Below are 27,428 nucleotides of genomic sequence, written 5' to 3' on the forward strand. Positions count from 1 at the left end.
GGTCTCCGCTGCTCTCGCCCTGTGCTGTTGACTGTGAAACCCCCATCCCCCAAACCACTTGGCTGCTGTTCTCAGGGCTCCTGTTGACCGTCCTTTGCTAATCATCCCACGAGATCTGTCACTAGCATTGGACACAACAGGCCGCTCCTTCCTGTGTTCCTCCCGTCTCTTCTTCCCGGCTCCTTATTCCTCCTGTTTGTCCCTTGTCCCTTTCTCTCCGCTTCCTTGCTCTGTCACCGTGGCAGGACCCAAGCAGGGCCTGCGCTCCCTGTCCTGGCTGTGTCACCCATCTCAAGGCTTGCCACCCCAGCAGTGGGCTCACGACTCCCACACCTGTGTCTCAGAACCTATCTGCCCCTTGGCTCTAGACTCGGGTACCTGCCACACCTCTCTCTGCTTGGCTCTCCGAGAAGCATCCGCACCCTCACGTGTCCCCCGCCGGACTTCTCCCTTTCTCCCTCAGCCTGCTGCTCCCAGCTCTTCCCAGCTCAGTCAGACGAGACTCCATCCTTCCATTTGCTCACGCCGAAAAGCTCGGCATCCTGTGGCTCACCTGTGCACTCTCACCCCTGTGTCCAGTCCCTTTGCACATCCTACGTATTCTTTCCTCGAAATCTGGGTAGTTGTGGCTTCTTTCCAGGATTTCTGTTTCTGCCTCCTGGAGCCAAGCCACTGGGTCTCTCGCCTGGGTGTTAGTACAGCTTTTCACTCGCGTCCCTGCTCTGCTCTCCGCTTCCCTCGGCACTCACTCCTGTGTGTGGCCACAGCGGCCCCAGGACAGCGTGGGTCAGGGCCCACCACGCTGCCCCTCACCCCTCGCACCCGCGTCCCCGGCAAGCTTGCTTTTGACTTCCTGTCGTCTTGCTGTGATTTCGGTGTTACTCTGGTATTTTATTTAGGTAGCCGTTATTTTGGTGGAGGATTATTTTTTAAGGGAAAAAAAAAAAAACCCTCATCAGTGGTTTTGTGTATACCTCCAGTAAGGTGGAGGGAAATGTCACCATGTTGATGTGAAGCCGTGTTTGCATGTGTAGATTTAGGGAAAACTGACATCTTTGTAATACTGAGTCTCTGTTTCTAAACGTTTTGTTCCTGGTATGGGATATTCTTGCCCATTTTCTAACCTGTGTAACTTGTGTGTATTTTATTAACAAGCTCCTTGTTGACGGTTGGCTTGGCATTTGTTTTAGCCCTTCTGCTCTGGGTCTAGGGCGGGATCCTGGGGGCTGAGAGTGGGGCGGGGGGTGGGGGGAGCCCCGTTCGTGGGCCTCAGCGGCCAGCCTCCTGCCCTGTTCATTTTGCCTTTCCTTCCCCACGCTGCCAGTTCTGCTAGTTCTTGCTCTATGGTGTTCTAGCAATTTTACACGTTCCTGCAGAGAATTTTTACCGCGGTCATAAAAGATTATAGGCCACTTATGCATTAAGATGAGGCCGTGTTCTAAACATCTTGTGTTTTAGAAGTCTGCCTTTCTGGTCATGGCAAAAGCGAGTGACTTTTTTCTTTCCTGTTTTTGTAGCTTTCATGAAGTGTGGAAGTGAGGACACGGATCCAGTTATTATCTTTGTTTCCAAAATGTTCGCCGTTGATGCCAAGGCTCTGCCCCAGAACAGGCCCAGGTAAGGGGGAGGGGGAGGTGGGGCCTGGCCAGGGAAACCGTGTGTGTGGTGGGGCGCAGAGGCGGTGTGCGTGCGAATGCGCAGACACGGCCTTCGCCGGCCCACCAGGGTGGGTCGCGAGCACCGCTGTGACAGCAGACGCCCTGCCCGGCGCTGTCTTCTCCGATGGCGCGGAGGAGAGTTGTTGAGATCAGCTCCGGGTGCGGGATTTGAACTGATGTGAATTCAAGAAGAGCAGTGAGCGGAGGGGCCACGGATCACGTGTGTTGTGCACCCGCTGACCCCCAGGGAGACCCACGACTGTGGAGCGTGTCGGCTGCTCCCCGTGGGTCGGGTGTGGCCGGGCGCTGGGGATACGGGGTGTTTCTCACGTTTCCCGCGTCTTAGAGAATCTCTTCCACATCACCTGCATTTTTCATGTGTGTTCTCCCTTCCTGGCTCTGCCACTCCCCGTCTGGTCAGACCCTGATGGGTTCCTGTGAGGATGAGGGCAGCCTTGGCCTGGCTGGTCCCCTGCCGCCGTCCGTGGCTCTGCCGAGCCACGCGCTGTCCGCCCCGCCTCAGGATCTGGGCATCTGGAACGGAGACCTGCTGTGCGTGCCTCCGAGCTCGGCTCCTGTAGAGCCCACGTCTACGCCCGCGGCGCTTTGCAGGGGTGTTTGGAGAGAGAAGAGACGTGGCTAGTACTGCTTCAGCGCGTCTGGTGCCTCGGGGCACCTGTACTGTGAAGAACAGTGGTGGTGACACTGGTCACCGGCCGCCGGCCGCAGAGCTACGGTGTTCGCGGCCCCTGTCTACAGGCCGTTGAGATCTGACAGCCCTTCTCCAGCGGAAAGAGTCAGGCTGTCACCTTTATCTGTGACGAGAACAAGGAGCCTGAGAAAGCGTTAAGTGAGGGGCTGCGTGTCGCAGCTGAGGGGAGGCCAGCAGTGTCCGAACCCGGGTCTTGTCAGTTCGCTGCGGGGACTCTGGCCTGGTTCATCCGGTGTCTCTTGTCTGTCTTTTCTTCTTTCCTGCATTTACAGTAGAGTTTGCTCCTCATTTAACTTGGAAAACAGTGCTGTCGTGGAGTATTGAAATAAGAGCAGTAGGGAGCACCTGGGGGCTCCGTCGGTGAAGCCTCTGCCCTCAGCTCAGGGCATGGTCCCAGGGTCCAGGGATCGAGTCCTGCATCGGGCTCCCTGCTCGTCAGGGAGCCTGCTTCCCCCTCTGCCGACCGCTCCCCCTGCTTGTGCTCTCTCTCCCTCTCTGACAAGTGACCGCACCCGTGAGTCATGGGCTCTGATTACAGCCCTTCGTGCAGCCACTCACATCCAGGGCGAGCAGTAGGGTTACCCCCGGCGAGTTCTGACACGGAGCGCCGCCCCAGGATGACGCGTGTCAGCCTCACGTGCGTGTCCCTGGCAATAGTGGCCTCAAGGCCTCGGGTCTGGCTGGCCCGTTTCTTTAGTCCCCCCCCCCCCCCCCCCACCTCCAGGCAGGTAGGATGCAGGGAGGGCTCATCTGGGGCGAGAAAGCCGTTCTCGGGAAAGTTTACCCTAAATCCAGTGACTAGGTGACCCTTTGCACGTGATCTACGATGAATGGGCGAGAGTGACTTCCTTCAGCACACACAGGACACGGCCGTGCTTGGCAGTCTGGCCTGGGTGACAGGTGATGTCCATGGCTCGGTCGTCTAGAGCAGGGACAGGCCCTGAACACGCACAGTGCAGCAGCTGGCTGTACGTCCACACACGCAGAGGCCGCCTCGCCGACGATAGGCGGCACAGCTCTGATAATATAGGAAGCAGCGATCCTATCTCCTGGCTCCAGTCCTGGCTCTCGGTCTCCTTCACCTGGAATGTTGTCCTCTGGCTGCCTTTCATGACTTTGTCAGCATGGACTTCTAGAATCTTCTCTCAAGCGGTCTTCCTTCCATTGTAGCTTTAACATGTCTTTAGTTCCCTGTGGCCCTGGCCCTCTGCACACAGACTGAGTGTGCCGAGTCTTTCCAGGTGCCCCCTGAGGAGTTCCCCCTCCGGTCCGGTGCCTCTGCCGTCGGGACAGCGTGCCACCGCTCCTCCTTACCACCCTGACCCTCGGGTCTGCTCTGCGGGAAAGCTAGTTTTCCTGTGGCACCGTTAGCCGGTCTCTAAGGTTACTGAGCTGATGCACATTCTTACCTCCTTTCTCTCTGCACTCTTCCTCGTCCTCCGGAAGCCACTGCGGACACGTCCCTGGAGAGCCGGGACCGCCGCGAGCTCCGCCTTCTTGAGCTGCCGCTGCTCCTTTGTCCTCTTCTCCCGCTTGTCCCCTGTGTTCGCACCGCAGAGCACTTTGCAAGCCTGACTAGTCTGTTCGAATTCACACCAGGGTGGTGCTTCAGGGCCGGTGTTTAGAAGCTTTTTCCAGTTCTTCCTGGTAGAGTCGGGTTTGACCCCCAAAACACAGTAAGTGGTTTCTTTCACCGTTTCGGGCAGCCTGTGGACAGGCCAGTGTGGGGGCGGGAAGGAGCGTTCGCTGGGTGGTTAGGGCGGCTGCTGCTCCTTTGGCTTCTTACTGAGTGTTCCGGAAAGTTCCACCTGGGTGGCTTATCAGCTCCCACTCCTAAATCTAGGCTGGCAGCTGCCCTTTTAGTTCTGGGCCTTTGTTTTTGCTGTTCTCAACTAGCTTATCACAGATTCTTACTAGCAGTACTCGGTCTAATGCCTGTTAAGTAACGTTTTACTGAGGGTTTTCAGGCAGTTCCTCTCCCCCTGAATCTTCGAGCTTGTGCGTTGCTTTTGCTTTCTTCTTGAGCAACCACTCCTTCTGGTAGCAAGGTGCTGTCTTCAGACAGAAGCCACTTTTCTGGGTTTGTCACTTCCCACCGTCCCTGCTGCCTCTAGTAGCCGCTGCAGCCAGCCTTCCGGCATATTCCGTGCCGACCAGAGCGTACGCATTCTGCCTGGAACCCGGAGGACGCATGGATGTGTGTCCTCACCTCCTCTCCTTCCCTCCGCATGTGCCTCCCGGCCTTCCTGTCAGCGTGCTAGCCTCGGGTCGCCTTCCTCTCTGCTGCTGGTGACTGCCGCCCCTTCAGGAAGGGCTAGTTCCGCCACAGCCTGAAGAACTCAGCACCATGGCCTGCCTCTGCTGGTAGACCTCTGTTTTCTTGTAGATCAACTCCTCTTTGTCCTCAGCAAACATGGGATACGCGGTGGGTGCCTCGTACAAATCCTGCCTGATTTCTGTCCGTCTGTCTGCTCCATTTCCCTGTGCCACCACCCCCAGACCACGGCAGTGCCGGGCACGGAGGGGCATTTCCTGGAAGGGTGGGTGGACGCTCCGAAGGCAGCGAGCTTCAGTACACCAGATGCTAACCTGATGAATACGGGCGCTAACCTGTTCCAGACCGTGTCGCGAATTTAGGTGGAATGAGGATGTAATTTATGTGTCTTTCTTACAAAAGTTAAAATGATTTACTTAATGTGATGATGAGTTTATCATCTTTAAGCCCTTCAAGTGGGAGACGTCCTGGGGTAATGAGTAGGGTTTGGGATCCGATTTGGATTTGAATTTCGGCTCCTCCATTTATTTTCCAGGGAACATTGCGATAGGTTAAATTTCCTTAGCCTCTGCTTTCTCATCTGTAAAATAGGGGTGATGGTATCTATTTCATTTAATTGTGGGAATAAGCATGTACTGTAATTAAACTGTAATATAATTAAACTGTAATGTAAACACATAAAGTGTTTAAGACGATGTTGAGATCCTAGTGATCCTCATTAGAAGAGACTTTCCCCTGCTCTGCGAACAGGTGTCTCACATGTTCTCCTCCCTGTTCTTAGGGTAATGTTACCTCCTGCATTTGTGTTTTAATTTGTACTTTGCAGATACTCATATAAGCAGTTCTACCAAAAGTTTAGAAACATGGAGTTGATTGAAGGGTCAGCTGGGGTGTTGGGCCTGGAGCGGAGCAGGGCGAGGGGAAGGGCCTGAGCGCCAGCCATCGCAAGGACAGGGGAAGTGGATTTGCTGGCTTTCGCTCCAGAGGAAGCTGTTTCCATCCCATACTTGAAAGGGCTCCCAGTGCTTGGAGCTTACAGGAGAGGGGACTGGTCTCTTGCAGGGGAAGCAGTGCCTCCAGCCCCAGCAGTCTTGGTTGCCTTACGGCCCCTGGCCAAGCCATTCTCCAAGATCGGTCTCTCAGGTTCCTGTGTCCTGGGACACAGCCCTGCAGCGACCTGGGTCTGACTAGAAGGGGACAGCTCCGAGAACCAAATTCAGCCATTGTGAGGAGGAAGGTGCCAAGGGAGGTAGAGCTAGTGTCCGGTCCTGGTGGGTGGCCTTGTCCTGCAGGTGTGAGTGTGACGAGGCTAGCAGTGGACAGTCAGTGGTGGACGCAGTCACCTTCCAGGCTCACCCACAGGAAGCAAGAAGGAAGAAGGGTTTTAGGGCTTTTGGCATCAGAGCTTCAAGAATATGTGGCCATTTGGGACGCACAAGAACGGTGTACATGCAGCAGGGTTATCTGAATGGGTTCCAGTGCGTCGGGGAGATGGGGAGCGGGGCGGGGGGCGGCAGCATGGCAGCATGGGGCGAGATGACCTGTCAGGTGTCCCGTCCGAGATCCGGGAGAAGAGCAGCAGTCACAGGGCCTAAGGGGAGGGAGAGGAGGGAGGCACGGGGTCACAGGACCAGGCCCAGGCGCTCAACTTCCAGAGCTGGGGCAGAAAGCTGGGGGCAGGCCGTTAGCCTGCGGATCCTGACGCTCGGTCCCAGTGTGCAGGGCCGAGAGGCCCCAGTGCTGCCGACTCTAGGGCAGCTGTTGGTCTCGCTCTGTGTTGGGGTTGAGGATATAGGAGGGCTTAGGACGGCCCATATGTGGGAAAGGAGCCAAACCCTGGGAATTAGTGTACCTGCCCTGTTTCTGCCTTCCAACAGAATACCCATTTTTATTCAACTTAGCACTCCCCTTTTGTACAGAGCTTTGTTATGAAAGCCGTGTGTGCCTTTTTTGTGGCCTGCTAGACCTGAGGATAACTCTTCAGGAAGAATGACTAAACGCCCTATCCCATGCCAACCAAGACTAACCCCCAGCAGACACACAGACACACCCACACACTTTTCCGTGGTGCTGCTGGGGTCTAACACAGTGTGACCTTTCCGTCCCACTGAATCACCGTCCTTCAGCCTGACCATGAAACCCTACCTCTGGGACCCTGGTTCTCCATGAAGATCTATTTTTGTGCTTGTGGAGAAAACCTCCGTTTCCTATTGAGGTCTTTTGCTTGCTTCTCCACAGGGAGCTCTGAGCCCTGGTATTGGCCACTCATTTCCCTCCCTTCCCTGTTCTCCTCATCCGGAAGGAATGTAGGCATTCCCGAACAGCTCGATGCTGGTGTGGACAGCTCTGGGTGGGGGTGTGGGCTCTCGCATACCACTCCAGAAGCTCAGAAGAGCTGGGCACTGAGCATTCTAGAAAGCCTGAGAGGGCTTCTCTCCTGTCACCGCAGCTAGGGGCAGAGCTGCCTGCAGGGGACCTGGGACCCGTCATCGTCTTACCCAGCCACATTAATTTAGTGGCCGTTTCCCTGCTGCAGTGACTGAAAGATGCTTGGTGTTGCCAGAAGTTAACATTGCTGTGATCTCCTGTAGACTTCTCACGCAGGAAGAAATTGCTCAGAGGCGAGAGCGTGCGAGACAGAGACATGCGGAGAAGCTGGCCGCGACGCAGGGGCAGGCACCCGCGGAGCCCCCCCAGGACGGGAGCGCCCTTGAAACAAGTCCAAAGGAAGAACAACAGAAAGGTACAGCTTTCTAAAATAGGTTTGACGCAGAGTAGTTTTTTTGACTTAACTTAGGACACTCATCCTCTTTTTGAGATTGGCTCTATAAGTGTACCTTTTGTCGGTTCTTGTCTTTCTTGGTGTTTCTTCCCTGAAACTGGGCCAGATGTATCATATTCACAGTTTCTGCTTCTAGGCGGGTCCTGAATTAGAGAAAGCGTTGCTGGCGCTCATTATCCTTTTGTGTCCGGCAGGTGATGAGCCACAAGTGGAGAGCGCGGCCCTTAGATCACCGCCCCAGGACGGAGACGGCCAAGAGTCTTTCATTGCTTTCGCCCGCGTGTTCAGTGGTGTGGCTCGAAGAGGAAAGAGAATTTTTGTCTTGGGGCCCAAGTACAGTCCTGTCGAGTTTTTGCGGCGGGTAAGAATTGGAAGTAAACATTAGTGTATTGTTCCAAAGTCCTTGTATCTTTTCGGATTGGTTGAGATCACCTTATTTTGTCTCTAGATGAGCACATCCAGGCGAATCCATGTGTCTCCTCTTACGTCGCTTTGGTGACCCTTGGTAAATCTGTCTTGGCAGCATTTGGAAAATGAAACCAGTATGTTAAACTCAGTGTTCAGGCTTTACTTAGTTAATTGCAGGACTTCTCAAGGCCAGAGGAAAGAACTGGCGCCACAGTTGTCGTGCTGGAGCCAGGGCAGTGGCCGACCTTCAGGAAATACAGAGATCCAAGAGCGGGGTGGCGCAGGCCAAAGGCCTGGGCAGAGAGCAGGTGACAGGCCACCGTTGTGTGGCAAGTGGATCCCAGAAATTGATCAGGAAGGTCTGGAAGCAGGTGAACAGCCAGCATCCAAATACACCTGAGCCAGAGAGCAAAAAAAGAGACCGCAGCTCCCTCAACATTTTTGGACATAAGCAAGGTGTATCCGTAGTAGTTAAGTTATAAAGGTCGTCGGACGACGGAGGTGCTAGATGTCCAAGGAGTGAGTTAAGACCAGCAAGAAGCGGCGAGGAAGAACTTGGAAGATGTGCTGCATCGGAAGCAGGAGAGCACCTGCTCCCCTTCTCACAGGGAAGCCAGAGAAGCTGCTGGACTTGGCAGCAAGTGGCGGGGTGGGGTGGGGGGGGAAGCAGTTGGAGAGGGTCTGCCCTCAACTTGCCTCGAATGCTTATTCTGTCAGTTTGAGGAGTTTAATCCCAGGGATCAGGGTGCTGGGTGGGGCCAAGCCACCCATGCTGGGTTGTGGCACATTCTGCCTCGGCAGGAGGGAGCGCAGCAGCTGTGTGCGGGGCTGTATCTCACGGGGGCCGAAGGTGCTGTGACAGCACGGATAAGAACCCAGTTGTGAGTTGTTCTAGACGTAGTTTGTTATTTCTCAGTAAGGGTCAGGCAGTGGCGAATTTTTTTCTTTTTTGTTCTTTCCATTGTCAAGGTGAGTAAGAAATTGTTAGGTGACCTAGCATGGATTTATGGGGCATTACAGATTTCGTGAGCATTCCACTTCATCTTTACGTGGTGTGTCTTCGCTTTCGTGGGGCTAGAGGTTGAAGTCACTCCGTGGGTGTCCGGTGACTAGAGGTGCAGCCATGAAGTGAACTGACAGTTGCACGTGACTCCACACTCCCGTAGTCGGGGCCCATAACATCTCCTTCCAGCTTTCTTTAAAAACAGGCGGAAGCATATCACACATGCCCCAAGACATAAACCGTACTTGGACTTGCGTGTCCATCCGTTAGGTTGCTGCGCATTCCGGACTTCCGAATTCAGCCAGCAAGGACGACGCACGTTCTGTCATCTCACGGTTTCTGTGGGTCGGAGTCCAAGCATGGCTCAGCGGGTCCTGCCTTCTGCCTCGCAAAGCTGCAGCCAGTGTCGCCAGGTGGTGTGCTCTTCTGGAAGCTCCTGTGGGAAAGCGTCTGTGTCCAGGCTTACTGAGGTTGTTGGCAGGAGTCACATCCTGGTGCCTGTAGGGCGGAGGGCTCCACGTTCCTGCTGGCTGTCGGCCGCCCTCCAGGCCTGGAAGCTGCCTGCGGCTTCCTGTCCCATGGACTGCCCAGCTTGGCTGCTCTCCTTCCAGCCCGCAAGGCGGGTCCAGGCTGGATGTGTTGGCAAGACAGTCTTGCGTGATGTTACGCGATCATGAGAGTGACATCCCCCTGCCTTTGCCATATGCCATTGATGAGAAGATGCAAGCTCCGGGCCCTCCCGCCGAGGAGAGGGGACTGCGTGAGGGCGTGAACAGGAAGCAGGGGTCATGGGGGCCTGCCTTTCATCTGTCTACTCCATCCTTCTGCTTTTCTCTGTAGCATTACCACTCGCGTGCGTGCTGTGCAAGGATGTACGGTCTTACGCAGCCTCCCCAGAATGTGTTACTGTCGATTTAATTTTTGCCAATGAGATGCGTATGATATGCTCTTTTCAAGAGGTCTTAGTTTACATTTTCTTTATTACTCTTTTAATATGCTCATTGGTCATTCCTGTCTTTTCCTGTGACGATATCTTTGGGTCTTCTGCCTAGTTTTCACTTGTGCTATATACACACATTTTTTAATACTGGTTTTTCGATGTTCTTTGTAGGAGCCGCATACTAATTCCTTGTCACTCTTAAGTTTTGCAAATTCTCCAGTTTGGGATGTGTCACATTTTCTATTTAGTATCTTTTAATGTACAGAAGTTCTTGATTTTAATGTGGTTTAATTTATCAGTCTTTTCCATTATGGGTTATGCCTTTTGTATCTTATTTAAGAAAATTAAAATTGTGACTGTACCAAAGGCAACATTTTTGCCTGTGGTTCCTTCTAAAGTTTAAAGTTTTGCCTTTCATATTTAAATGTTTAATTCAGTGTTTGTATATGATATGAAGATGGGATCCAATCTTATTTTCCCCATACAACCCCATACAAATATCAGTTCCAAAACTGCACAGAGAACATGCTCCTCTCTGCCCACTGCTCAGCCACCTCAGTCATAAATCAAAGCTTGTACGTGATTCGGGCTATTTCTGGATGATTAGACTTCATTATTCTGTTTAACACTGTCTCCATTCAGTGCTGACTTCACTTCTAAAGGTTTAGATGTTTAAAAGTCCACGTCGTCTAGCTTTTTTTTTTTTTTTTGGTGAGCACCTTGCTTATTCCTCTTTCCACTTCCATGTAAGTTTTTGGTCAGCTTGTCAGGTTCCGTGAAAAGCTCTGTTGAGATTCTGATTGCTTTCAATCAGTACATGTATTTGGCATGACTCAGCATTTGCAGTATAGAATCTGTAAATCGATGAGGCCTATCTTTCTATTTATTTAGGTTATTTTCAGTGTTTTTCATTAAAGTTTTATAATTTTCTCCATTTTAATCACTTTTAGACTTATTCTAGCTAATATTTTGTTGCTACTCTAAAAGTTACTATTTAAAAACATATTTCGGGGGGCACCTGGGTGGCTGAGTGGGTTAAAGCCTCTGTCTTGGGCACCTGGGTGGCTCAGTGGGTTAAGCTGCTGCCTTCGGCTCAGGTCATGATCTCAGGGTCCTGGGATCGAGCCCCACATCCGGCTCTCTGCTCAGCAGGGAGCCTGCTTCCTCCTCTCTCTCTGCCTGTCTCTCTGCCTACTTGTGATCTCTGTCAAATAAATAAACAAAATCTTTCAAAACAAAACAAAAAACCATTTTTTTTCCTCTTGCTGATGCAGACAGTTAACTTTTGTATACTGTCCTTGTGTCTAGCCTCCTTGCTAAACTGTCTTACTAATTCTAAGTTGCGTGTGGTTTAAGTGGTTAATCCTGTTATCTGTGGCTAACTCTGTTTCTGTTTCATCCTTCTCCTTTTCTGTTTCTGGGGTGTCTCTCCAGCTGCCCTGCAGAGCCGCCGCTGAAATGTGGCGTGTGCCTGCAAGGCGAGCATTCTCGTGCGGTTTCCACGTCTTCCCGAGCACGACAGTGTCTCCCTCTGGGTTTTTATGAATGTACTTGCCTCTAGTGCTTTTTGGTCACTCGCTCTGTGATGTTAGTTATGTTTATATGTGCGTTTAACTTCATGTTTTTTGCACTTGGGCCCAGGGGCACCAGAGACAAGTTCAGGGTACTTGCATTTATATGGGGGTTGTTGAATGATTCAAGGCAATATCTTGAATGCGTTTCAAGATCTTGAATAATTCTTGACAAAAGTACATAATTTGAGACGGTGTCTCTTAGGAACGAACATGACAGGAGGTGAGCTCATCAGTCGTGTCGCTGGCAGCCAGTGTCGACTGTGTCTGTGCTCAGTCTTCTCCTCGTGTCCCCAGCATTTCACAGCTGCTCCTTTGCAGATTATCAGCATGAGCGTAGACTAGCTGTTGTGTGGCCATTCCCATGGCATTTTGTATCACATCTGGCCACTCTGCTTAAGTTCTCTTCCTGTGGGACTGAGCATCAGGTCCTGCTCTTGCTGGATGCCCAAAGGGCACTGTAATCTGATGAACACCACTGTGGGTGACAAGAGGAATGACACGTGTGGCGATCACAGCACGGTCACCACTGGAACTAGTGGGTGACCTGGTGCACGTAAATACTGGCAAGGGGTTGGGGGGGTGTGTTTATTGGCAAATTGGGTGGGACAGGTCACAGGTCACAATGGAATTCATATTCCTGAGCCATGAAACTTATGACTCTGTCGAATTCTTGACAGATTTTAAGTATCTGAGAAGTTTCACCACTTCAGATTCTGTATCATACCGTTTCAAATTTCCATATTTCAGGTTTACATGAAGTGTGACTGCACCATCTCACCTCTGAATAGGAGTCACTTAGTTTCTAAGTAATGTCTGCATTTAATGCCCTCTAACTTCTCTTCAACGATGTTTCTTCGCCCAGGTGCCATTGGGCTTCTCCACTCCACTAGAAGACCTTCCCCTGATCCCCCACATGGCGTGCTGCACCCTAGAAAACCTGTATCTGCTGATGGGCAGGGAACTGGAAGACCTAGAGGAGGTCCCTCCAGGAAATGTGCTAGGTAAGGCGGTGCCCTGCCCTGGGTCTCTGTACCTGCCCTCCGGCCGAGAGCTCACCCAGCACGCTGCGTGCACGTAGTGAACTCTTGGAAAGAGATGACTCTGATCTCTGTTTTAGTTTTCTCCACCCCCCCCCCCCGCACCCCCCTAGTGTCCTTAGACTTGAACCTACCGCGTCTGAGCAGTTAGCGTGTGGATTGGTAACTTACTGTGAAGTACGGTAGTTCTGTTTCAAAGAGCCCTGCTTAAGTAGTTTGGGAACACTCGACGTGGGGGTTCCATCTGGTTGGGAACAAGAAGGGGGATTCCTGCTCACGTAAAAGTCTAGATGAGTGAGACCCTTCTGGTTCTAAATTATTGGAGACTGTTCTGATGTAAAGGTCTGTTGAACTCATTTCTTCCCCCCCCCCACCCCGTATTTTTAACGCATTGAATGTTGCTTTGCTGATAGTGACCAACTTACATCTGTAAATACTGCTTGTCAAGCCCATAACGTTCATTGGCTTCTGTTTCTGTGTGCAGAATCCATTTCTTGAGTGTAGAGCAACCTGGAAGTCTCAGACTGAGGACCTTCCCTTGAAGGGTCCCAGGGGCTCGCGCGTGTGTGGGGCACCATGTCCCCTGTACTGCTGGTTTCTGAGTCCTTAGGTACTTGTCAGCCCTAAAGCTTTTTCTTGGGTAATTGCTTGGGCTGGGAATTCTCTCTGTTTTCAAGAGATGGTCCAGATTTCTGGGCCAGGACAGCTCATGATTAGTTTGGATTGAACTCAAGTCTAAGAAATTTGCCTCAACATTTTGCCATTCCCTCACAGAGATCCATTTTTTTTTTTTTTAGAATTCTTTTCCTTTTCTTTTTTCTTTCTGGTGGAGGGCCACGGGGTTAGTAGAATCCTAGCTTTTCATCTGTGTCGCCCATTCTCGTTTATCCCTTTGGAGGATGTGTTGAACGACGACAGCTGATGGAGCTCTGAGCTGCCGTAGCCAACTTGATCAGGAAGGACGTGCGGGAGAAGGATGGAAAACACTCTGGCTTTGGTTATGACATTACTGTTTTGCTCAGACTCAGTCCATTTTGTGTCTTAAACGTAAGGTGAGGTAGAAGAGCTCAAACACCACACTCAAGCGAAAGAGAAGGTGTTTGTAGAATGAGTGGTTTTTGTCCTGTTTCCTCCAACTAAGGCTCGCATCGGCAGTCCTTCCCCGGTAGATGCTGGGGACTTGATGAGCAGTGGTTTCTGGATCTCCACGTGCTGTCCAGGGCTGAGGCTGCACGGTTTATAAGGAGGAAAACCATCTGTCTTTCATTTGCTGCCCGGGGCAACCCTCCACCTGCCGTCTGCCGCAGGAGACCTCTTGTAAGCTGAAACGCTTCCTCTTGGAGAAAAGAGGTGTGCCTCGTTCCCGTTACTGCTGTTTGAGAATAATGGTGGGGGGCTTGGTAGGAGCTGGGGTGATGGTGCCGGTGATGAAATGTTTGTTCACCGAATTTAGCTACGTAGAAATAACACAGATGGACACACTTTGGGACAAAGTAGATGAAGGAAGAAAGCCACATTTATTTTGAGTAAGAGTTAGGGTTGTGCATAGCTGTAGGTAACCAAAAACCGACTGTGGAGTTTTGAATTTCACTCAACAGAAAGCCCGAGGATAGGTAGGGCTGGAGTGATGGCCCTCCTGGGGCCACAGGGAGCCTGGTTTCTTCTGTCTGCCTATTTGCAATTCTCGGCCTGCGGCCTTTGCCCTCAGGGGGAACCACGACAGCTTCGGCTTCTCAAGGAATCACTCCCAGGGTCCGGGCAGGAAGACTTCTCACAGCACTGCTGTTTTCATTTGGGTAGAAATGCCCACTTAGTGATGTTTCTTGAGATCCTCATTGTTTGGGACTTCTGTCCCATGGTCAGCCCTAGTTGTGGGAGAGGCGAGGGACTGAGTGTTTTACTCTTGCCTCCACGGTTAAGGCAAGGGGTCTTGGGTTGTGAGTAACCTTCATAGCCTTTGACTAGCCAATCCTTGCTGTCAGCGCCCTCATCCCACCCACCGGGCCCTCCCTGGGGCCCTCCTGGTAGATTCTGTGTACCCTAAGGAGGAAAATAGTCACCAGGAGGATTAGGAATGTAACCTTGAAGGGGTGGGAATCCAGCCAACCACTTTGATTTGCCTTTGGAATTGAAACTAAAATAATTGTTTTCCTTTTATTAATCCAAATCTAATTGCACACAGGCAGGACTGGAAAACATGAGTACACCAGAGTTCTGGTCCTGGTTTTGCCACCAACTAGTTGTCTGGCCTCCGGCCAGTTGTATAACCTTTCTGGACTTCAGTTTCCCCCAATGATTGGGACTAGAGCAGTGACTGCTAACATTTCTTATGGTAAAAATAGAGCAGCCACTTTAACTTTTTTTCTAGTGACTGTTTGTGGGTTCCCAGGGCTGCTTTTGTTATATTTATCACATACTGTTAGATTTGTCATACATTCTAAATGTTAAGGACGAAGTATTCAATACCATTACATGGAGGATATTTTACTGCTGTAGCTAGGAAATGTACACAAAATTCTATTCTGTACATTTCCTTGGTAAGACAGGAACAGCATTGGAGTTTCAAGTTGCCACTGTCTTATTGGAGGTGGACATTTCAGTGAGGACAGAACGAAGTAAAAATTCTTAGTGCTTGTGTCATGAAGACTGCCCATGGGCTATGTCAGTTTATCACTGGTGGAAAAAAGTCCTAAACATGAGTATCTCTCAGGTCCCTTCCAGCTTTAACTTCTCAGGCGTGTGCTTCTTAAGAGAAAAAAAAGTTATTTCAAGCAATGAGGCTTTTTCCCTTCCTAGTGTCCACTGAGGAGAACAATGGGTTTCCAGAACGGTTACTCATTTGGGTCAATAACCCATTTATACGACTCCAATGGGAAGGTCCTAAACGTCATTACCATTGCTGGAGTCAGAGCGACACTTTCAGGTAAATCCCACTTGTCCATTGATTAAAACATGGGAGCACATGGCGCGGGGCCGAAGTTTCCCGAGCGGGCTGTTAGTAAGGACTTTCCGAGGCTACGAGTGGGTTTCAGGCAGCACAGACGAGCGGGCCAAGGCTCCTGGCCTGCCAAGTGCTGGGAGGCACGCAGCCCAGGAGAAAGCTCGCTCCCGGCCAGGGCACCGGCTGGGACCGCCGCCCCCAGGCTGCCCCGGGAGCCAACCGAGAGCGGGTGTGCAGCACAGGTGGGTTTTGTCTGTTTTCTGGTTTGCGTTCTTGGGGAGATGGGGAGTTTGAGAAAAGTAGGACGGCGGCTGAGTCTGGTCGACCTGATGTACGTGTTCCCGGTTGATGTACGCGTTCCTGTTGTCGTTGCTGTCCCCAAAGCGCCGAAGCCCAAAGACAGTGTGTGGGTTTCCCACATCTGCGGCTTGGGTGCGACTTGGTGGGACACCTAGTCTCCGTGCCCCGGGGTGTCCGCTTGGGAGTGCCGGGCCTGGGTGCTGGAGTTCGAGGAGGCCGCTGCTGGCCAGCTGGGGCCTTGCCTGGCGGTGGGACTGGGGCCCGCACATGTGGCCTTCCCCTCAGGCGGTGCTGGGATCTGCGGGTGAGCCTCCAGGAGGACAAGCCCGGAGAAGCGGTGTCTGCTCTATGACCTGGCTTCCCCCGGCTTCGAGCTCATTCGTAGCAGAAGCAAGTCACCGCGACCGGCCGGTACTCGGAGGGAGGAGACGGACTCCACCTTCTGATGGCAGACATGTCAAAGAGTTAAGTGAACATGTTTTAAAATGACCACACCATGAACCATAGATAATTTCTTGTTTTCTTTTCGACTTCAGCAGGCCCGTAACAGGACGCATATTACAAATTAAGACATAGCGAAGTTTATAGTGATCAGGGCAAGCCTATAAATCCCGTCTGTTTTGCTCTTATTAACTTAGAGAAAAGGTTGTAATTCCTGTTTAATAAGGACATAATAGAGAATGCTATGACGGATACCCATGTGCTTTTCATCAGAGATGGTGCTGAGTCGGATTGATCAAATGCAGATGAAACTTTCTGTTGGAGAAGGAAATGAAAACTTCTGTGGCATTTTTTTAACAAGTCGGAGCATATGTAGTCAGAGTCTGAAGGAAAGTTCCTTACTGGCACTTGGAAGACGCCGATTTCGCATTTGAACTCTGTTATAACTCACTCGGAGAACTGACGTTGACCGATAAGTGTGGAGTAGAGTTTGTGGTCTGGAAATAGTTGATTTAAAGTTTAAAATCACTTAATTCCAACCTGATGTTTAAAAAACTTGGATAGATGGGACCAGAGAGACCTCCCCTTGTTTAACACACAATAGCCCTTTGTTCAGTCCATACCAGGGACGTCTCTAAAAATAAATGTTTGCTACAGGCTCCTATTAAAATGTGAGGGGAAATTGAATTAGGATTCCAAATCTCTAGCCATTTCTTATGCACTTTCAGAACTCTTCCATATGGTTAAGTCTTCAACATTTCAGTGGCATATTCTGAGGGGAAACATGATATTCCTCTTTTCACGACAAGAGGAAAATAACATTAATTAGCTTTTTTCTGAGCTGGTTTTAGTTCTGCCACGGTGGATTACTGGGTGATGGGAAGTTGGTGGAGATTGAATGAAAGGTGTGTGTGTGTGTCCGTCCGCCTGTCAGTCTGTCCTTCGTCGTGTGGGGTACTTGAGGAACCAGATTGGCATTATACGCAAAATTGATTTTGTTGTTTCCAAGGAAATCACAACAGTTTGTGACTCTTAAGTCTTTGTGGTACTCTTTGTAATACACTGAATTCACTTACTAGTGAATTTTTTTTAAATACACCTTTTTATCAACATTTTCACTTGGAATCTGTTTTAATCAGTAAATAATAAGTAGCCTTACTGGTCACTTCTAGGATTAATTTTCAGCTGGTTTTAATAGTTTTTCTTTTACAGATGATAGTGATCTTATTGTGCCCTTACAATGTGTCCTGTTCTTATTTTTAAATCGCCTCCAGAAATACAAGAGGTGCTCAGTACAGCTGTCCTGTTCTGTCTGGTTTCTTCCTAACTTTAATGAAAACACTCGTTTTAGTTTTGGGCTTGCCGATGCTGTTGGTTCATTTCTCTGATGTGTCATGCTAGAAAGTATGCTTTTTTTTAAAACCAGGAATAGATATTAAATTTCACTGATGTGTTCCCAGTATCTGAAGACAGAGTTATAGAGCTTTTCTGCTTGCTGTAATTGATGTCATGGATTGCATTTAATTATTTCCTGATTGTTCAGTTGTCCTTCCATTCCTAGAAGGGAAAAAAAAAAAGCAGACGAGCACTCGATCATTGCACATTCTCGCAGTATACCCTTTGGTTCTTTTTACTAGCATTTTGTCCAGAATTTTCTTGGCTACTGAGTAAGTTTGGCCTTTATTTTCTTGGTATTTCCAAAATGGGAAGCATCCTCTCTTCAACCCTCTGGAGCCGTGCTGTGTGATGGTAGCCACTGGCCCTATATGTGTATCTACACAGGCTGGGACCAAACAGCATTAAACGTTGACTCCCTCAGATGCGCTTGTCACATTTCAAGTGTTTGGTAACCACGTGTCCCTCGTGGCTGCCATATTGGACAGGGCTGTTCTAGGGGAATTTCTATCGACTGTGATAATTATCTTCTCTTTGAAAGTTTGGAAACCGTTCACTCGCAAGATCGTCTGGGCTAGCTACATAAGATGTTTGATTGTTTCGATCTGGTTTATTATCTTTCTCATGACCAAGTCTCACTCTGTGTTTTCTTGCTTTGTTTCTTTATTATTAAAGTTTGTCTATTTTATTTTGGTGTTATAGCTCTTCTCTATGAATGCTAAGTGTTATATTTTAAGGCCTCTTTAAAAGATAATGTTCAGTATCGTGTAGGCCATACTGTAAGTGCATTTGAGAATAGCAGATAGGCTGATTAAGGGTTACCTCTTATCTTAGGGGTGACCATAGTCTCTTTATACGCACATGTGAGCACACTGTTCCTTAAAATTGTGATAAAAATTATAATAATGTAAAATTTGCCATCTTAACCATGTTTAAGTGTATACCTGAATAGTATATATTTAATACAAAGATAATCATGTTTTCTAACCTGTATATATTTCTCCTAGAGATGATCTCTTCTCATATTTAGAGCTTTTTGTTTCAGTGCATTTGCTCTAACTGCCAGGATGGTATTAAATGGCAGTGCAGCTGTGGGGTCTCGTTCCCGACGTGGGAGCCGTTCTTACAGATGGCGTACTGGGTTACGGAGCAGATCTGATCCACATGGTCTTTATAACGACATAGTGACTGTAACGACTGTTTCTGCTTATTGGATTCGTTTTCTAAATGCAGATAGATGTTGACTTTATGAAATGGCCTTTCCTGTACCTTTCAGGCAACAGATGTTTTTTTCTTTTTTGAGCCATTTTATGCCTTGAATCTCAGTAACACGTTTCTTAATATACGTGAGTCACATATTCCTGGACTAGGCTAATAGTGAATGTACTTCAGTATGTTAATAGAGCAGTGAATTGAATTTGTTGGTGTTTTCTTCATGTAGAATGTTTATAGGTTTGGCTGATCTGCATCTTTTATATCCATGTTTATTTTGTACTCAGGGAGTATAGGCAAGAGCATTGTGCTGGCTACTTGAAACGAACAACAAATGAGGGACAGTTTTCACTGTTTTTTATTTTATGGGACAATTTAAATGGCACAAGAATATTTTGCTGCTTAAGCAGTTTGATGTTAACACCTGTGCAACCGACTCTACCCGGTTGGTCGTCAAGGTTGTGGTTTGATAGTTTTATCAACTGTGATTCTCCCTTTCAGGTTTTCTGTGTTTGTTTTGTTTTGTTCTACTGTCCCTACATTGATTGTGGTACTTCATGCTCTCATAGGGAATCACGTATTTTAGATTAGTTATTTAGTTCATTTGCATGGATACGGGTATCGATATTGGTTATAATAATGACACGAGAAAGGAGCAGCTGTTGGTGTTTCCCATGGGCCGGGAGCTGCTGCAGATTCGGGGGCAAGGATCTGATCTCATCCGGCAGGGAGGAGATGAGATGCCGGAGGAGACGGATGCATTTTACAGCTGGGGAAACTGAGGCTTGTGAAGGTTGCGACCATCTGTGGAGCAGGCTGGGAGGTTTGTGTCCCTCTGTATCTGTGTTCTTTCACCTTCTGTTTCTACGTTAATTGGGGTTTGGTTTGGTTTTGTTTTCCCTTTTCTCTTGTTAAGTCTTACTTGGTGGTAGTTTGTTACATGGCATTTTTACTTCTGTCCTTAATTGATTCCTCATCTATAATATATTGATTTAGTGCCCTTAGGAGACCTTCCGTCCTATGTGTCAGATATTGTTTTATTTCATTTATTTTTTTAGAAGAATTGGTTCACTTTTTTTTCCTCTTCTTCTAATGAATGTGTTTATGGCCTGAATCTTCATATAGCCTTGTCTGGATTTCTTTAGAGTTTTATACATTGTTTTCTTTATCATTAGTTTTTCTGGGTACCTCCCAGCTGGTGGACCACAGCCGCACGCTACAAATGTGGGGAGCCGTGGTTGCCTTCAGCCTTGCCAGCGCCGGCTGGGCTCCAGGGTGGCTGGAGTCCCCTGTCCAGGGCCTCACATGGAATGGTTAGCCTGTGCTTTGGCAAAATGCTTATCGCACAAGTTAAGTTAGTGTGTCTGTTTGTCCTTTCTTCACAGACTGAAGTAACCGTTGTAACTATGTAATTTCTTTTGAAAATTATTACATGTTTGTAACCAAAGAATTGTCTGTTAATAAGCTCATGGCCTCTCTAGACATTATTCAAGAACAAAGGATTATTTGATGGGGATTTTCTTCCCCAGTATCTCGGAATAGGACTTTTCCTTTCTTCCTGTTAAGGGGCACTGACAAGGTAGAGGGCAGATTTGACCTCTCTTCTTGGTATTTTTAATGCATGGCAATGGGAGGTCCTTTGACTTTTGTAAATGGTTTAATGAAGGTTGGGAAGATGTCCTTGATGATTGATACAATAGTCTTCTCGTTGACAAGGTGGAATTTGACTTTTTTCCAGTAGACAATCAGCTGATTTTCAAAAGGCCTGAAAAAAGTGCTCTCTTAGACCCCTAAACTGAACACATGACCCCACGATGCAGCAGCTCCGCTTGCAGGTGTGCACGTCAGAGACGCTTCCAGTGTGATCTGAAGACAACAGGTGCGAGAATGTTCATAACGGCGCTGCTGTGAGCTTCGGAGAAGCTTCGGTGCGCTCTGAAGGAGACGGGTGCAAGAATGTTCGTAACTGCGCTGGTGCTGAGAGCCGGAAGAGCAGCTGGTAACTGCCTAAATATCCATGGGCAGCAGAATGGATGGTTAAGTTACGGCGCAGCCGTACTCAGGAGGAATGTTACAGCCGAGCGAGAGTGAAGGGCTTCACACCACCAGCCATCGGCTGGGGTTGGGCTTGCAAATGCAGTGGATTTAGAGTTGGCAAGCATTTTATAGAGGTTGAAAACATGTAAATACCATGTGTCATTGAGGGACGGGTGCGTGTGTGATGCGTAAAGCCGGGAAAGGTAGACCGTGAGTCCGAGGTAGTAGCTCTCTGGAGAGGGGACTCGGGTGAGGAGGAGGGGCCACTGATCTGCGGAATGTCTCCTTTCTGCAGATGTCTGCTAGGCCCTCCATTGTCTGTTCTATTTTTCTTTTTAAGTTTTTTATATCTTGAATGTTGTCTCATGTATTTTTTAAGTTCAGAGGAGAGATGGTGTTAATCTCTCTCCTTGACGTCCTCGGTAATGTCTTAGAGAACTTGTCCCCCAGGACCGAGTTGGGAGGCGGGACGTGTATGGGTTGGGGCTGGGATACTCTGGGTTACATTCCCGCTGAGCAGTTTCTGGCTTTGCAGCCTTAGGTGGGGTGCTTAACCTCTCTGCTCCTTAGTTCTGTCTTGTAGATGAGGATAGCAGAAGGCGATGGCCTTTATTTTGTTTCCAAAAATATCGAAGGGCAGAATGTTAATTAAGTAATGAGGTAATTACCATTGATTTCCACGGAAAATATCATTAATTGACTGGCAAAAGTCACACATATAAAGAAAATAAATCCCGAGTGAAACCCTTAATTACGAAGATTAAAGAACACTTTTCTCATCTACCATGTCATTTATTTAAGTGAAGTTCTTTTCATCTAATGAAAAAAAACCCGAGCAGGCCACCGTCAGCATTTCAGTCCGCCCCTTGTTGTAGCAAAGCGCACCTGAGAAACGTCTTCCCGCAGGATACGTAGGAGAGAAGGCAGGTGCCCTGGCCGTGACCGAAACTGCTTCGACTCGTCCTTACTCCCAGTTACTGAGTGACAAAGGATGGACACCTGGGTTAGCTTCCCCAGGAGAAAGCTCCGGGTAGCAGAGATGGCCGGGAGTTAGTCTCGCAGAGAAGCAAGGCGGAAGGGGCGACCTGGTGAAGCCCGAGCAAGGGCAGCACTGATGTTGGAGCTCCGCTCCAGACCTTGGGTCGGAGCCTGACTCCAGGCGTAGGCACGTGGAGAAGGAGCGGCCGCCTGGCCCAGCTCTGGCCTGCCGGCCACTACTGCCCGCAGGAGCCGTTTGAAGCCCCGTTCCCGGGTCCTGAGCTTAGGTGCTCCCCCCGCAGGCAGGACCCCATGGCCTCCTGGCCCAGGGAGCGCGTCTGCCGCTCCTTGTTATTTGTGCGGTATTCTCAGGAGCGAGATTGGGGAGACCTCGGCTCTGCTGACACTTGCCCATCTTTCTTCTCCATTCATCGTCCTGTTTTCTGCCAGGTCCTCTGTACACTTTCTCATCGTGCGCTTTGGATGTTTCATGTTCTGTAAATCCCGTGCGCTCGTTTAAGCTCTTCTAGGCGGGGGACTAGGTTATCTGTAAACTACGTACTTGGGCTTTGTCCTCAGACGCGCAGCTCTTGTGCCAGCGCCGTTTAGGAAGTAAGCCTCACGCACCCCTGAGTATTGCTCCCACTTCTGTTGTTAAATTTCCACCGATGCTGTTGTCTGTTACTGGGTTCTGTTTTCTGTTCTGATGGATTTGCCAGTCTATATTGTTTGGTTTTGATGGTTTCAACGATTCATTTGTTAATCTCATTTTATCACTATTTCAGTAGGTTTTTAGCTGTTCTTGGACATTTATTCTTCCGTGTGAACTTGAGATCATCTTAGCTCATTCCAGTACATTAAATATCTATATTAAGATATTGTATTTACGAAAGTGAATCATGGGCGCACCTGGGTGGCTCAGTCAGTTAAACATCTGCCTTCCGTTCAGATCATGATCCCAGGGTTTTGGGATTGAGCTCCGCATGGGGCTCCCTGCTCAGCAGGGAGTCTGCTTGTCTTTCTACCTCTGCCTCTGCACTCTCTCTCAAATAAATAAAATCTTAAAAAAAAAAAAGTGAATCATGATCATCGTCTTTTACTATGAAGCTTATAATACAGAAAAACTAGGTAAATGATCATTCTAGGTACTACCCGTTAATGTGTTTTCTTCCAGATTTCTGTCTGTAAACACACATCCACATGTACACCTGCTTCTATAAAAGGAACTCTTTATTGTGTGAAGTTATAAGTTCATTTGGGAAGAACTGACATCTTGATCCTCTTGAGCCTTTTTTGCCAATACAGAGCTGGGGAAGGGCCGTGATTTGTACCCGGCTTTGCATTGTATCCGTCTCCGAACTTTATCACCAAAGCATGTGAACAATTAAAATCATTCCGGCACTGTTCTCTTTGGGGAAGAAGCCCTTTCCCTTTTCACATGGTGTCTTGTGTTGCGGGCCCCAGACCTACCTCTCTCACACTGAGCCAATCGACAGTTGCCAGAATTACTACTTCTGCCCCAGGGCCTTACCTGAAACAGAGACTACTGGGTATTGGTGAAGTCCGGGATCTCTCACGTTTAATTCCTGCAGAGAGCAGTTTCTCTCTTAGTGGCACAAGTTACTTCTGGTATGCCTGGGTGACTTATACTCTAGTTCTACTTTTCAAAGTTTGGATTTGGTTTGCCCAAGCATTGGATGAGACCTTTTTCTGTGTTGCCTTCGATTTTCTATACTTTTTACCTTTCTTTAGACATTTCACTTGAGATTTGGGGTGGAGCGATTTGGGGAACGGGGAAGGGATACCAGTGTTTCTGAAGAGCCTTTCTTTCTCAGGATCCAAAGTCTATTTAAAGAAAAATAAAATACTTTTTTTTTTTTTTTAAACATGTAGTGAACTGTTTGCTCTGAAAAGACAAACCTTTGCTTACTTTCATAGACTAATCATTCTCTCGCATTCAGGCATTACGTGTTTGCTATACATTTGACTCTGTACTAGGTTGGATTTTTCATGCTGGGTGCTTACATTTAATCTTCCGGATTATTTATAGACCTTTCACAGTTTTGCTCCCAGACTAACCTAGCCCTGGGTTTGTTGGTTGAGATCGCTGGCAAGTTGGCCACGCCCATGGACCTGAATCTGTGAATCTGTATCCGAATAAAATAAGGTTGTGTCACGTGATGTCTTACGGCCTTTCTTTGTCTCTTAGCTGCTTTTCCAAGAACCTCCCCACTGTCCTAGACCTGGTTTCCGTCTGTTTCCGTTGCTTTGCTGGGCTCTGCATCCTCCTTGCCTTCCTCTCTCTCTCTGTGGATTGCTCTAGCTGACACTCAGAAATCCAGAGGTACAGGTACCATTCGGCGTCACATTAGGAGCCGCCCCTCCCCCACAGCCCCCAGAGCTCGGTCTCATAACCAGGAGCTTTAAAAAAGCAGCCTTCATCCTGATCGGACGCACAGGACCGTGCCCCAAGAGAGGTCTGGAATGCCTGGCTCGGACTTGAGCCAAGTCAGAAGCATTGGCACCTTCTCTGATCCTTATTTACACCAGCCTTGATTTCTGGGCTGAGGCTGAGCGGCTACGCCTGCTCTCTGAAGCCACGCAGCCCGGCCGGGGAAAGGCAGCTGGTTGGTCCTGCTCTAGCAGGGGCCGCAGCTGCGCACAAGAGGGCAGCCTTTTCCACGGATTTCCATCCTGTCTGAGGCCAGACAAACAAAGGAGGGTGTCTGTGAGCGCTGGCCAGAGCCCACGTGGGGAACTGCTGTAACTGCTGACTCTGTCTATAAAGAGTGTCAGGCAGTCGGATGAAGGGTGTGTGTGTGTGTGTGTGGAGTGGGACCGTAAGTGTGTGTCCATGTGGGGCCCGAAACCGTGTGCTGTTGCCCAGCCCAGGCTCCTGCAAGTGGCGGGCAGGCCTGTCTTATCACTGGAGAGTTAGAGATGTTGGAGTCCTTTGGACAGAGCAGTTGCTCTTGGGTGCGGATTTGCTGTTGGAGCCTGAGGACCATGTTCGTAGCTGTCCCTGAAACTGACTGTGGCGCCGGCTCTCTGTCACTGTCTTCCTGTCTTCTCTTGCTCCTCCCCCTCTCTTCCGGCTGCTAAAGGCATCCTTTCAGTTGTATACTTGTTTCTTCCTTTGGTTTCCTCCTCACCTTCCAGATTGTTACGACTCCTTAGGTTGTCTGCATAGAAGAAGCATCGTTAGGGAAACACATGCCGTTGGTAGGCAATGAAGCAGAATAGAGAGCGTCGCTGACACCCTGATGTCCCGTGCAATTAGAAGCGTGTCGTCCCCGGTTTTGTTTTATGGCTCCCAGGTGACTGTTCATTTACAGCAGCTTGGCACATAAACGCATGGACGTTCGTATTTCAAAGGATTGCGGTCTTCTGGTTCAAGCGCACATTTAAGGCAAGAGTTGCTGTTCCTTCACTGTTGGAGCTGAACGTGTCCTACGATTTGCCTCTGTAAAAGCTGCAAGAAATCAGATACGCCTTGAAAATCCCCAAAGGCCAAGCCCCTCTCCCCTGGGTGTGGCAGTGTGATAGGGGCACGTTTTCTTTCAGGTTTCTACAAAAACAGCAATTAGTAGATTTACTGCAGAATAGTTGCAGTAGAATAGCTGCAGAATAGTTGTTTCTCTTCAAAGCCGCGGGATCCCAGTTTTTCCAAAATGACCATCGTCGTCTCATTTTCCAAACAGTTTGTATTTGCAGATCTTTTGTTGGCTGACACACCGAGAGATGCCCTGTTTATGAATGTATTTGAGCGAGGTCTCAAGCGACTTAACCCGCACTTGCTGCGCACCAAGGGCATGCCGGGTGTTAGTGAGTCCCTGTCATTTACGTTTGCTTATGGCCATGGTAAACTGATCATGTCGCTTTGCCGACGAGCAAACAGAGACCGGGAAGTTGGACTTCGGACAAATGACACTGTCCCGGCCACCCCTTTTTAGCCGCGCCTTGTTCCCTGCACAGTTGTGCAGCCAAGGTTAATGTAAACCCTACGCCAGATTCTCCTCACTCCCTCTGCTCATGGCAATGCAGAAATGCTGTGACTTGTGACATCCTGCCTGTGGAGTCCTTGACTTTCAACCTTCTGTCGTCCTGCCCTTTCCTCCTGTAACGGGAGGGTCTGAGACTCAGAGACTTGGTCTTTTCTCAGCTTGGTTGAGGAGACTTGAACTGGGATCCCGTCTTTCCTTCTATAAGGGAGAAAACCCTAGGGAAGGACAGGAGGGGAAATAGCCCGGTTCCCCACAGAAGGGAGAAGAGAGAAGCTGACCAACTAGAATTTGTCAGTTTTGCCTGGTTTACAAAGAGGCTCTGTATTGAGCGGTGAACTAGTGGGACTCCCGTCCCCAAGGGGCAGTCTTTTTCAGGGGCCCCTGGACTTCCTCTTGTGTGCACGCCTTGTAGACCCTTCGCTGTCTGTCTGCTGCTTCCCTCCTGGGACCCTTTGCTCCAGCTCTCACCACTCCCGAATACGTCAGGGTTGTTAAGGATTTATTTTTATTGTGACATAATTGACATACAACAACGTCTAAATTTAAGGTGTACAGCGTGTGGCCTTGAATTCTTTATTTACTGCAGTATGATTACCCCTGTAGTATCAGCTTATATCTTTATCACATCACATAATCATTTCTTGTCGGGGGAACGTGTGAGATCTCATCTTTAGTTTTGAAGTTTATAATACGGTTTTGTCTCTGGAATCATGGTGCTTGCATTAGATCTCCAAGACGTATTTATCTGCTACCTTCGAGTCTGTACCCATCAGTGTCCCTAGATCCCCCAGCCCCCAGCCTCTGGTAACCAGCACTTTACTCTCTTAGTTTGGCGATTTCAGCTTCCATATGTGAGTGAGCACATGCAGTGTTTGTTTGACTGGCTGGTCAGACGGTAGCTCCCTTAGGTTCTCTGAGGGAGGACTCTTCTATGTTGTTGCCCGGCGGCCGTACCGTGTGCGTTCCCACCAGCCGTGTGCGTTCCTATCGGCCTTGTGTGTTCCCACCGGCTGTGCACATTCCCACCGGCTGTGTGCACACCAGGGCTCCACTCCCCGCCTGTTTGAGCACACACCTTCTTCTCCTCTGCTCTTCTTTTCCCCGTGCTGCCTGGTGAGTGCAGGCACAAGACCCAGCTCAAATGCCACCTCTCTGAAGCCTTCTCCAGGGGCTCCAGGAGATATATTGACACCTTACTACAAGTTGCTATACCTCTTTCAGTACATCTGTCTTAGAAATTTGTTCCTTGGGCCTGTGACCCAGCGGGGGGGGTGCATTTCCAGGGCACATTGTGGGTGTGTGTACAGACATGTGTGCACTCCCCTCCCAGTGCTCCTTCTGAGCACAGGGGCGGAATGAAATTTTGAGCCAAAATAAGAATAGAGTCTGGAAATTCTGGGAGATATCATCACGGTTATTCTTTGGTTTGCTGGCATTCCCTCTGGAGTATCTATGGGGAATCCGAGGTGCCACAGATGCGAAAGGGAGAGCGGAGGGCGCCTGGGTGGCTCAGTGGGTGAAGCGTCTGCCTTCCGCTCAGGTCTTGATTCCAGGGTCCTGGGATCGAGTCCTGCATTGGGCTCCTTGCTCAGGAGAATCTGCTTCTCCCTCTCTCTCTGTCTGCTGCTCCCCCTTTGTCTCTCTCTCTCTGTCTCTCTAATACAAATAAAATCTTTTAAAAAAAAAAGGAAGGATTTTATTTACTGGGGGGAGGAGTCAAGATGGCGGAGA

The 27,428-nt window shown here is 49.2% G+C and overlaps 1 protein-coding gene across 2 annotated transcripts in view; it reads left to right on the plus strand.

Annotated features, from left to right (window-relative positions):
- EFL1 (elongation factor like GTPase 1) overlaps positions 1-27,428 on the plus strand; it is a 128,936-nt gene that overhangs the window by 40,519 nt on the left and 60,989 nt on the right. For both annotated transcript variants that reach the window (XM_082736221.1, XM_082736222.1), the window contains exons 12-15: positions 1,518-1,617; positions 7,237-7,388; positions 7,622-7,788; positions 12,215-12,353. In XM_082736221.1, the coding sequence (XP_082592347.1) occupies positions 1,518-1,617; positions 7,237-7,388; positions 7,622-7,788; positions 12,215-12,353 (558 nt within the window). The remainder of the gene's footprint in view (positions 1-1,517; positions 1,618-7,236; positions 7,389-7,621; positions 7,789-12,214; positions 12,354-27,428) is intronic.

The sequence above is a fragment of the Mustela nivalis genome, assembly GCF_964662115.1.
Source record: "Mustela nivalis genome assembly, chromosome: 6".
NCBI lineage: Eukaryota > Metazoa > Chordata > Mammalia > Carnivora > Mustelidae > Mustela > Mustela nivalis.